General features: G+C 45.0%; 3 protein-coding genes across 3 annotated transcripts; 2 read left to right on the forward strand and 1 right to left on the reverse strand.

Moving 5' to 3' along the window:
- Window positions 1–951: 951 nt before the first annotated feature.
- On the reverse strand, window positions 952–1,774 carry N7508_009571 (germin family protein; the record flags this gene model as incomplete). Its single annotated transcript, XM_058467634.1, has 3 exons — window positions 952–1,379; window positions 1,438–1,580; window positions 1,635–1,774. 3 exons carry the CDS (start codon window positions 1,772–1,774, stop codon window positions 952–954), a joined length of 711 nt encoding a protein of 236 aa, XP_058315480.1.
- A 3,565-nt stretch (window positions 1,775–5,339) lies between these two features.
- Window positions 5,340–6,471, forward strand: N7508_009572 (uncharacterized protein; the record flags this gene model as incomplete). Its single annotated transcript, XM_058467635.1, has 3 exons — window positions 5,340–5,477; window positions 5,528–5,937; window positions 6,063–6,471. The coding sequence occupies 3 exons, from the start codon at window positions 5,340–5,342 to the stop codon at window positions 6,469–6,471; spliced, it is 957 nt and encodes a 318-aa protein (XP_058315481.1).
- A 472-nt stretch (window positions 6,472–6,943) lies between these two features.
- Window positions 6,944–8,002, forward strand: N7508_009573 (SDR family oxidoreductase; the record flags this gene model as incomplete). Its single annotated transcript, XM_058467636.1, has 1 exon — window positions 6,944–8,002. One exon carries the CDS (start codon window positions 6,944–6,946, stop codon window positions 8,000–8,002), a length of 1,059 nt encoding a protein of 352 aa, XP_058315482.1.
- Between the last annotated feature and the right edge of the window lie 4,481 nt (window positions 8,003–12,483).

Here is a 12,483-nt window from a genome sequence, read left to right on the forward strand (position 1 = left end):
TTGCTCGCAATGTCACTGCTTCTAAAGAATCTTTCTCGGCACATCTTTGAGATTGAAAACAGCGCTTTTTAAGTCAATTGTGTTTGCGAGATTATTAAAAAATCTAGAAGGGGAACTAAGGCATACCTATAGAGCTTCAGTCGGAGCAGACTCAGCAGGTGAGCCATCCGGTGTAATCCACGCTCACGTATGCATCCGGTCTCGTAGAAGCTGTGCCATAGCCAATACCTGGTTGCCTGAGTCCTGCAGGCTTGAGGGTGCGATCTAGTGCTGTACGGTAACGCGTGCTTGCAGGAGGGTCTGAATTCATGGGCGGATGAGGGATACCTCGGGGACCAATAGGTATCACTACTTTCACAGATGAAATGAATGTATTCGTATCGGAAGCAGCGCCCTTGACGTCCTCGTAGTGGGCAAAGAGCCGCAACAGCCATTTTCAGAGGTGTGTGCAACAGGGCAGGCTTTTCGGAGATCGTCAAACTGTGCATAAATCTTGTCTGGGTCGTTGTCTTGGATGATTGTAAAATCGTCTATCAAGGGTTGAAAGTGGCGTTTTCTTGTCAATATATGAATAACATAATTCTATAAGAAAGAAAGATGCCGAGGAGTAGATTAAACTTTATAAGCTGAAAATTATGTCCGAGAATGCATCTACAGCATAGTGGTGAGAACATGGAGACATTTTGGTCGGACACAATGAAGAGCTTCCGTAGGTACTTTGTTGTGGAATACGCAGGCTACCAAAAATATAGTGAGTATTCTTTCATGAGTGCTAAGACCGGAAGACCTGTAGCGATATAAAAAATAGGTTATTCACATACTGACAACGAGATCTTGACTATCTATGCCCTCCAAACAGTCGTTGACAAGAGTCGAAATAAACGAAACAAAAATTACTTCACAGGATTGCAGCCTTTCCCTAGCCCTGTGGGCTATGCGAGATTGGTCTGATCAAGCATGACGCTTGTGCTTGCCACACTTGCTCAAGCACTCCTCAACCTTGATCACAACATCTCCCGGAATAGCATGTCTTACTTTATCGATATCCTCTCCAGCAATGCTTTCCCCGAACGAGGCAGAAATAACATCATCACTGAGAGAGAAAACCTGATTTGCGACCAAGCCGATGCCAAAGTCCTCTGCCGAAAGAGCTGCCGTAAAATTGGCTGACTCGCAATCTGGGTTCACCTGCGTGTGGAACGAACCAGCCGGAAAGATAGTCGCCATGCCGGCATGCAGCTCAGTGTGAATGACTCGTGGTCTACCTTCAGAGTCAAGTACACCTACTTCAGGCACCATTTGGGTAAGCACGCGCCCAGAATTAAGCACGAAAACCTCTGTAGCACGAGGGTGAAGGTGGAGATAGGCCATGCTGCAGGCTATTGGGGAAATTGACTTAGCCTCAGGCAAACTCGAGGTATCATATTAGTAACATACCTGGCAGCTCTTTGGAACTGATTGACATTCCAGAGCCAACTAAAGCAGGAAAAGTCTGACGATTGGCGAATGGGGCTTTGCTGTTGGTGAAATCAAATACAAAATCTTCATCCTTTGGGAGAAGCTTGTAACGATCGATGGCACTAAACAGTTAGAACTATCTAATTATATGGTCTGACAAAGACCAGAAGACTTACGTGTCTGCAATTTGCAGCTGAGCTGTCAGGCTGAGGTCGGGAGTTGAGCGTTTCATCATTTGCTTAGGTGCAGCCTGTCCCGGAAGTGCAAAGACGAGGGCAGCCGCGAGAACAGAGCCAAGAGCAGATCCTGAGAACATGATGGCGATGAAAATATCAAGAAATATATGGATTGGATTGCAAGTAGAAGACAATGTTGTAAATGTAAATTGTTACTGAGCTGTTAAGAAACGTTTGATGATGAATGATCAAGAAAACAGTGGACTAGGGTCCTTATATAGCTATAAGTTTGTATCTCAGTACTTCACAGACAACGTAAAATGCCATTTTTAATTCCAAATACTCATCGGTCAGACTATCGCTGCGCCTCAAGAGTTTCCGGTGCTCAAGAGTTTCCGGTGAGAGAACGATGATGAGTAGATATGATACCGGTTCAATAAACTCGGAATAGGCAGTGTTCACAAGTAAATAAAGAAGGACTGCCGTATATGGCGTCTTGGCTCGAGCGTATTCATAATACGACTTGCATGTAGCCTAAAATAGTTAAGTGGTCAGCATGCATTTTGAGCCCTGCGTATCCACTCCGCCATCCGCTCCGAGCGTATTCCCCACATTAGACCCTACATACGGTATTTGTCATTCGGGCAGTGCCCACAAATACGGATGACATGCATTTGAGCGTGCCTAGAGCTTATGGCTCTGGCTTCAAAACAGTCTGAACGCATGATTAGGATTTGGGCGAATATTAAAATATAGCTCCAAAAGCCACCACATGGACACCATCTAATGCTAACATCGTGCACCAGAAAATAGTCTATTTTTATGTAAATCTAGCCAGAAGAATGCATGAAACGGATATTAATATTCCTTCAGATGGGGTGAAAGTTCCACCTTTATACAGTACATGCTTTCTGGCCACCAGGTTTCCGTCGTATTTGTTGACTGGTGAAGAAAGCCCCGAGTTCTCATGCAAGTTACAACTTGCCCCAGTTCCCATTGCCCAATATCGCCGATCCACCACACGCCATCCAACAATATGACAAGGACAAGCCAATGGGCAAAAATTTCCACAGCTAACAGTTGCGTTGAATTAACTAAGAAGACCTCATCGCTCAACGAGTCGGGCGTCATAATATTCCCAGCACCATCCGCTGCGAATGTCGAATCGAGAGTTGACTGAACAAGGGAGAGAAAATCTCCCGGCACCTTGTTCAAAAAAGACATAATTGTCCGTCGTAATGCTCTCGGCGATCTCATTGACGTGACGCTGACCATGTATTCTCCAATCCAGGGCGAGACCTTTTGGATGTGTTTTAATAGCAGAGGCTGTAAATTACAGCCATCATGTTTCTGATCAGACATTTTTGTAGACAAAGCTTCCAATGCGCATGCTTCAAGGATAGACAAACTTTTCAAGCAAGATTTAAGCAATGAATGGCTGCCCAAGGAAGCCACTGTAGACTCAACCTTTTCGCGTAGGACTTTGAGGGCTTGAGTATACGTACTAGCAACCAGGGGAACGAATAGGCGTTTCGTGCATTCGGACGGACCGTCCTGTGGCGACAAGAGGTTTTCGGCATTTATACCCGGGGTCGGCATTCTTTGTGTGTGGATATTCGGGCTTGGAAAATTTGTCTTTGTTTCAACAACCGGTACACTATCCATTATGCCATTCAGTATTGCGGTGGATGCCATGTGAGCTGCGCGAGTAAATGAGATCCACTGCAAGTGTTGTGGAAGGACTTCACTTGGCAGTTTCTGGCCACTTCGTTTTGCTACGGTAGCCAGATGTACTCTGACGGAATGACTAGCAGAGGCGTACAGAACCATCAGGGCGGCATTTGCAAGAATTTTATCAAAACAATCTGAATATGACACAGCGACTTGAATATGCTTGAGCGAGCTCCTGTGGTGGCTGTCTGCAAGTATAAGTAGCTCTCGGACCTTTTTTATCGTCTGCTCATTCAAAGATGAATTGAGCTTAACTAGATCATGACATCTGCATGCTGCAGCCAAGGCTATCAGGGACGACATGACAGGTCTGCTTCTGAAGGCGATATTTGGCATCCCCACAGAAAGCGCGTAGTGATCAAGATGGTCGAAAGGTATTGATTGGCTTGTGTGCATCATGTAGTGACTCAGAAGGTCAAGCTCCGTCGCGTCCAGAGGACCAGGGAAATCCGGATTCAACAATGATGTTTTCGAGTTGATATTGACAGTCGGAGAGAGACATAGTGAAGTAGGAGAAACGTCACGCGAAGAAGAATCACAAGTTGAGATGTGATCCCCCGGACACGCAAATCGAGGACTTCGGTATTCACATGTATACGAGCGGTTGGCACATCTGGAGCAGCTCGGTTGTAACTCATCACACTGATGATATTATGAACATATGTTAGACAAAATTGTGCTTAGAGGGCATACCTTTTTCCGCTGTTGCTTACACCTAAGACAACCGTTCCTGGATTTCCCATGTGTTCGCCGAAGCTTATAGTCTGCCATTTCATCGTTCGCGCCCGTATTATCTATCTCGGAGAGTATCTTGAAGGCAAATATAATAATGCAGAAAGGAGCACTTCATATTATCTGAGAACTTGAAAGGGTGCTGTGGGATCTTTTCAATACATATTTTCTCAGTGTCATCCTCCAAGGTTCCCTTGGGGCTTAGATGAGGCTGAGGTGCTCCGGACCCCACTTCGGGCTGATGATTTGGAATACCTACATAGAGCCAAGAAAAACGTGTCTTTGGATACCACCACAACTCTTTCGATTTACAAAGTCGTCATGAATCATTGAAAGATTATGGAATGATTATCTTGTGCCCTAGGCCGGCGGAAATTGCGCGGTAACCGCATCTTGGTATGTAGGATGCTTTAACCGTAGTAGCCTAATCACCCAACCGTGCACTAATTTCTGGTCGTCTCTAGAAGACATTTTTAGTGAGATAAATAGATTTATAACAATTGGCTTTCAAATACAGACCTCTAGAGTGAATAAATAGGTTAATAGAGTGGAGAGAAACATCTCCTCTCATAGAAGTTCAACAGCGCTTACATCGACAAATTTCCAAGTAGTTTCAAATCCAAACTTCACCAATTACTATTTTTTTTTTTTCATGAAAGCGATTGTTCTCCAAGTTCCTTACAGCATACTTCATCAGCCACCTGCCACCAGATGAAAGGGTGTCAATATCGACAAGCGAATTCTGACTGTTTATTCGCAGTCAGCTCCAGGTCCAAACAATCCCCTTAGTGCATATTGGTTATGCTACGATACGAGATTCCCCCCACATTTCACCCGCGTTGCCAAGGAGCTATTGTCCTCGTTGAAAATCTTCACGAGCCCATTGTAACATACTGGCGATATTTTGGGATTCCCACTTGGCTATAGCCGTTTGCAAAGCCTCGTATTGCCGATGATCCCCATTTTAATGCGACATGTTACTACATTGGGTGCGTAGTAAGGATATGAAATTACTAGGGGATCTTAATAGCAAAGGGCTTGCCGCTGGCTTCATTTAGCTCTAATTCGTTGCTGATGTCTATTTAATGTCTGGAGTCCGCGACATCAACGAGAGAATTGTAAGTCACTATTCAACTATACATAAGAGGCGTAGTCAGAATGCGTTACTCTTCACTTCTTTAATTGACTGTTGCTCTAGCTGCCTTTTCTATATCAGTCTTTGCGGCAGATTCTCGCTACTGCATGAACAAGAATGTCATTAAAGCAAAGGATTTTACTCTTCAAGAATCCGCCGATAGCTCTCATCTTGCCGCACTCGCTAAGCACTTCGAAGGCACTGGAAAGAATCTCAGCGTCTCAGCTGTCCTGGACCCGCCAACCGTGATCTAAGCAAAGGGCATCCTCCCGTCGGTAGTGGATCTCCGTCAGAGGCATGGGCCTGGAAATCTGGGGACTACAAGACTACCAAGTGGAGGCCACAGGGAATCACCAGCTCCGCCGATGCATTCGGAAAAGGTGACTGGAACAACCATAAGGCTTGGATCGTGAGCTGGTACCAAACTGGAGACAGCGTTCGAGTCAGCTTTGTTGATCGCAAAACAAACAAATACCGCCATGCTCTCCTTGTCTACCCGAGCGCCGATGATGACTTCAAATCTATTACTATCCATGCTGGAGGGATTATGTGGTACGGCAACTTGCTGTACGTTGTCGATACCAACAACGGGATCCGCGCTTTCGATCTTGACAATATCTGGGAAGTCGATATTGCGGATGGTGTTGGGAAGAATGAGAAGGGATACTCTGCGGATGGGTATCGATATGTTCTTCCCCAAATCCGGTGAGCAATATCTCCACGTTTTGAAGGCTTGGAAGCAACCTTTTAACAATTCTCTCTAGCTAGTATAAATGGACCCCTGGATCAAACCCTCCTTTCCGCTTCTCTTATATTTCCCTCGACTGCAGCGACTCGCCCGATACTCTCCTAGTTGGTGAATTCGTTCGCGATGGTGAAGTCGACAAGAACAGAGACCCGGTGCCCATTCGATTGGTCAAGTACCAGCTGGACTCGACCACCCGCCGACTGCGCACAGACGATAAGGGTCTGGCTACAGCTAGCTGGGCTCATTGTGTCGATATTCTCAAGGTGCAGGGTGCTGTCTCGTATGATGACAAGTTCTACCTCTCACGCAGCAATGGCCGTAACCCTAAGGCTGGCGACCTGTTTACTTGGAAGGAGGGCAAGACGGCAAAGGAATATCCTGGTTGGTTCATGGCTGGCAATGAGGATCTGAGCTATAACCCAGTGCGAAAGGAGTACTATACAGTCACGGAATACGACGGCGGGCGCTATATCTTGTCTTACAAGGCATAAACGGGCCGTTTTAGTAGAAGATCTTCCTTGAGGTAGTGAAATAAGAAAGTATTTTTGGGCAATCACTGTATGCTCTCCGCCTACAATTGACAATATATACATGCTTTCTGTTGTCAGTTGCTCAGTATAATACTATTGTTGCTGTGGGTATTCGCCTTCAATCACAGGCGCTAGTCGCTTTCGGCTAGTCTCATGTCATCAATAAGGGTCCACGGGTCCATAGATTGATGACAAGTAAACTAGCCAAAGGCGGATAGCGTACCAAGTAAACCCTAAATCGCTCACTTTGCTAACGGGAATTGTAACTTGGTATTCGAAGGTTTTATACAGGAAGAACTTTCTTCTCTGGGTAAAGATGGTTTGGGACTGGGGAACGAGGGCCAGCTCTCGCATATAAATAGTGATCTCGCTCTTCTGTAAGTCATTCGTTTTCCATCATTCAATTTTTCTGGTGCTGAGGCTTTCCTACCCAATGGCTGCGCAAGATCTCGACCAAGCTTCTGGTGCGCAATGTGTTCTTGTCACCGGCGGATCAGGATTTATTGCGTCGCACCTTATCTTGCGACTCCTCCATGCTGGATACAAAGTACGCACTACAATTCGAACCCCATCGCGAGAAAAAGAGCTACGAAATACTTTTCAAAATGCCGGCGTTGACACCGAGAGCCACCTATCCTTTGTTGTGGCTGATTTAACGAAAGATGAGGGTTGGGCCAACGCAATGGAAGGGTGTACGTTTGTCCAACATGTTGCCTCACCGTTCCCTGCAGCAACACCCAGAGACGAAAATGAATTAATTCGTCCAGCACGAGAGGGAACTCTTCGTGTGCTCAAATTCGCACGCGATGCTGAGGTGAAGCGGGTGGTCCTAACATCATCCTTTGCGGCCATCGGGTACGGACATGAACAGATGCCAGTGTTCACTGAGGATCATTGGTCTGTCGTCGATGGCAAGATTTCTGTACCTGCCTACCATAAGAGCAAAACTCTCGCTGAAAAGGCCGCGTGGAATTTTGTACAAAAAGAGGGTGGCAACCTGGAACTTGCTGTCATTAATCCTACCGGTGTTTTTGGGCCTGTTTTGAGCCGGGATTTTTCAACGTCGATCCAAATCATCGAGAGTATGATGAAGGGAGATTTGCCTGCATGCCCGAACATCTCTTTTGGGGCAGTAGATGTGCGCGATCTTGCTGACTTGCACATTCTTGCGATGACAAACCCGGCCGCCATAGGTCAGAGGTTCATTGGAACATGTGACAACGGACCAGTCTCAATGATTGATATTGCGAATGTGCTACGAGAAGAAAAGCCTGATTACGCAACACTAGTGCCCACCAAAGTGCTACCCAATTTTCTAGTCCGCGCTGTTGCACTGTTTCGTTCAGATCTCCGCGTTATTCTCCCAGAGCTTGGAGTTACGAAGCTGATCAACAACGAGAAAGTCAAGACTGTGCTTGGATGGAAGCCCAGACCGATTGAAGAGTGTGTTCTGGATACAGCGGATAGCTTAGTAGAACATAGTATTGTCTGATGCGACGATAGGAGATTATGTTTTGAATAGATCAAAAAATGCCCGCGCTCAGAAGGATGCGCATCTATTTGAGAATTTCCTTGCTAATGTAGGATTTAAGCTTAGATTTTACTGGACTTACCCCCTGCTACTCGACTATCTAGTTACTCTCACTCTAAATCACCTATAGCCCAGACTAAGCTTATCCTAAACTCACCTTCAGCTTAAGTTGAGCTCACCTTAATTTCACCTAGGTCCCACCTACTCAACGAACAGCCACATACAAGCCGTATGGCCAGGACTGATCTATGAAGTCCTATATGATCATTCTTTATATAACATCTGGTACATCCTACCATAGGGTGTAGGAAGCATGGCTTGCCGTCCACTTTGCCGTACTTAAGTTAGTCAGGTGCGTGACCACTGGCGAATTCTTGCCATTGTATATTTTTGGTTTTTACTTTTGTCTTGTGACTTGTCTGTCTATCTTGTCTAATTTCACAGAGGAAATCCAATTAAGGCAATCTCAATTTGCCTTGCGAGAAAGGAAATGATAACATCTAGAAGTAACGTCCCAAAAAATAAGCATCAATAGCATCCCCGCAACAAGTGAGATCCAGACTGGAATTAATACAATCTGAATAGCATGTACCAGTACTAAAATCGGGCTCCACCATACCCTCACGTAGGGATTATTGCGATAAAGGAATCGGTTCCAAAGGGTGAGGGGCACATGGATCTCCGGTACTAAGAAATCACGTATGGCAGCCACCAAGCAACTGCGGATATTCACAATTGAGCTTTCGTCGTTTTTAAGTGCTCCAAGCTCATCCACATAGCTTTCAACATAAGCTTTTATTCGGCGAAAAGGTGCTAGGGAAATCCTCAACCACAAATTTGAATCTTGGGCTCCTAGCAAGATAATTGTTCGAATTCGCGACAAGTTGATTCCTAGGAGAAGTGTAAAGGCAAATGCTATGGCGAGAACCGCGAAGAATGATGCGAAAGTTGCCGAACTTGGGAAAACAGACATGCTGTACAAGGACTGGAATGCGTTTTCGAGTGAGTCATATCGTATCAGGATTAATACCAGAGCACTATATACTTACAGCAATGGTGGTCAAAGGCAAATATAGTATAGTGAGATACGTTAAGGTTTGTATGCGCTCGCCTTGCTTTAAAGCTGAGCGGGCCTCCATGACAGCAGTTGCCCCATGCAGCTGATGGATCAGAAGTATCCGTAAAGTCACTTGGTGGATGTGATACTTACAGCATTCCGCTGAAAGTGTCGGTCAGTAAGTAGACACAGAGCATGAATAAGAGGGATGTACTGACACTCTCTTGTGCTTTCTCTCTAAGCAGTTCTATCTCTGCCTGAAGTCTGCCTAGCTCATTGATTTCATCTTTCAGCTTCTTAGACCAATGTGATAGTCCCAATTTTTCATGAACATGAGCCTTATGGATAAGGCTAGTGACCTCAACATCAAGCACCTTGTCGAAGTGAGCTAGATTCGAAGCCACAGATCCGCTCAGTTCATGACACATCCTAATAGCCCAATGGTACAGTTTTGATTTTGTAAATGCCTCGTCGTCGAAAAGACTATCATCGTCAAGCTCCTGAAGACGATCATTCAATACCCCTACTAAATGTTGCGCATTGGTTCTCTGCATGAATAAGGTGGCTGTTATACCGCGTAGAAACTGGGCACAAGGTGATAAATGCTCGAGTGGCTCATAATCAAGTGCAAATCGTGTAGGACCATTGGCAATTAGTACAGTCCAAAGGGCATGAGGACTTTCTATTAAACCTATTTCTTCCTCCTTTGAAAAAGATTCTTCCGGTACCACGAGGGTGAGCATGACTGAAGAAGAGGTTTTGAAAAGATACACATCTGTCTCTGGATCACTGCTATTGCCAGGTCGAAATTGGCCTAGAACAAGGCGATCTAGGGGAGGTCCTTGTCTATCACTGTGGCTGTGGACGCCCAAGGTCAGATAAACAAGATGGCTAGATAAAGTGACTCGTTTATAACACTTGTTTTCTGACTAGAGTTTCGTAAGTAAGACGAAATTTTAGATTGTAGACAACTTTAGCAATAGGCTTTCTCGGAGAAAACGGAAACTTACAGGGTCTGTCCCTTGGAGATGTAATGTCTGGAGGCGATCAGGTGCTTTGAAAGCAGAGCGCTGAGTAAGATGTCTTTCAATGAATTCTTGAATGAATCCATGGTTTTCATATTGTAGTTGCAGACAGAACGTATGAAGTACCAGCAAAGCGGCCCTTTGTAGTGAAGGTACATGTTCTTTGATATTCCTTCCATGAGACGTTAGGAAAATATTATTTGTATATATGCCTTAGGCTTACACTATACGTCCATAAGCAAGGGGTGGATTTGCGACGGGAGTCTGAGAAGAGCGTCCTGCGGTCCTAGGATCATGTTGAGCTGAAAGACACAAATTTCCGGAGCTTTTAATCTCAAAACACTTTGAAAATCAGCAAAGAACGCTAGTGCAAGCTTAGACTAGTCACATGCCTTGGAGAAGAAGAGATGGTCATAGATATCTTCTGATTCTCGAACAACGGGCCACGCCCTATTGATACCGTTGACGGTGCTAACCTCGTGAACATTTGCATGAGCTAGTAATATATTCATGGAGCTATCGAAACTGGTGGTTAAATAGCGATGAACACTTGCTCGGAGGGCCTTCAAAGGGCTAGTGATTAATTTTTCATCCCAGCTGTGCAACTGTTTATGAGACGACAGATATTCAATAATCTGATGTAAAACTGATCTCACGTTCCGGGCTGAAATGTCAAAGTGAAACTCAAATTCAAGAAGGGGCTTTTCAATATCGTCCTCTGTAAAAACAGAGGAGTCTGAAAAATCGAAATCAAAAGCAGAGAAGTCAGAGGTCTTCAAGGAATCTGGCATTATGCGCTTGGCTTGACACAGCGGAAGGATTAATTTATAATGATGAATCGGGCCTTCGTGAAAGGCCAAATATCTGGAGAGGGCGAGGGATAGTCAAATACTAATCGATAATCCTATTTACTAGGGTTAAATCAATGGGTAACGATTTTAGTTCTGCGGGGGTAGCTCCACGTTATACTTGCAGGCGAGTCATGCCCCGCCACGTCTGATTTTATGCAAAGCCTATCACATTCAAGGTTCCTAGATTGATTCAATCTGGCCGTTTAAATTTAGCATTTAAGCCTCAATTTCCGTTGCTTCGTATTCTAAGTAATTTGACTGGAGTATTTCTCCTCGTGTCTTCGTACCTGGGTCGATACGTAAAGCGACATTCTTAGTCATTACCTTGCGACTTTCCGTTACCTAGGTAGATAGAAGGGACACCACTAAGTATAAATCTAAAAGATCAGAATAGCATGGTTGAGTAGTAAATCTAGCGGCTCTAACTGGTAACTTACTCTTAGGTGATCTTAAACTTCCGTTCAGCCTACCTTCCGCTTATTTTAAACTAACGTAGGTGCCACCTACCGGATTACGAGCTGTACACAAGGTTATGTATAGGGCCTATCTAGACAAACGTCCTTGATGTTTCTCTTTATCTCCCCAACTGATACATACGACCACAGGGTGTGGAGAACAGGGCTTCCCGTCCGCTCAGCCGTACTTAAGCCACACGCCGGTAAGTTAGTAGTTAGGTGGGTGACCACTAGCGAATCCTTACTGTTGTATGTTTTTTTTGAACGTTAATAAATTTCCTTTATTTTTTGAAAACTACTGAGATGGATTTACAATCAATTCAGGCCCAGGTCAGAAGAAGGAAGGCCCTATGCCGGGTTCCCTTTGAGCCAAGGCGAAAATTGCCGGTGTTTCCTGTCCTTTATTCAGTTGACTAAACTGCCCTGGAATGTAGGATTGATAGAGGGAGTAATACCTCTGTAAACATTGACTCATTTGTGGTCGTGCATACGTTTGTGGTTGCTCTGCTTGACTGGAAGCGACCCCCCTTGGTCACGCAGAAATAGGACCCATCATAATAAACCTTCAGTCAAGTCAATGTACCTCTGTATTATCCCTGTCAAGCTAAGTAGCCAAATGCACTAGACCGAGCACCAGTGGTCTCCTGTTGGCCCCTTTGTCTATGCAAGCCTCCTTCCCATCATTCAGTCCTTGTTGTCATTTTAAAGATCCTTCGTTGGATTATTCCGGGTGTATCGGACTCTTCCTTACCGTTTCCTGCCTTTATTCTCAATTTTGATATTCTTCGAAATGTCGGGAAAATCCTCAATACCTCTCGAGGAAGCTAGGACCAGGGCCACTATAACGTAGTTGTAATCTTCCCATTTGTCTCCTTGGGGAAGGCGGCAGCTCCGTAGAAGCCAGAAGTTTTGCTTTGTTTCATTTCAATTAAGCTTCAAAAGATAGGATAGAGCACACAGATCACCTGTGATCTTGTTGAGTATGATATTTGATGCGGTCCCCATGCAAGGCTCAAACCCGCAACCCACAAGCTGCCTGGACCTCGTTAGCTTT

Source organism: Penicillium antarcticum, assembly GCF_028974205.1.
Source record: "Penicillium antarcticum strain IBT 31339 chromosome Unknown utg000009l_segment0_segment0, whole genome shotgun sequence".
NCBI classification, from domain to species: Eukaryota; Fungi; Ascomycota; class Eurotiomycetes; order Eurotiales; family Aspergillaceae; genus Penicillium; species Penicillium antarcticum.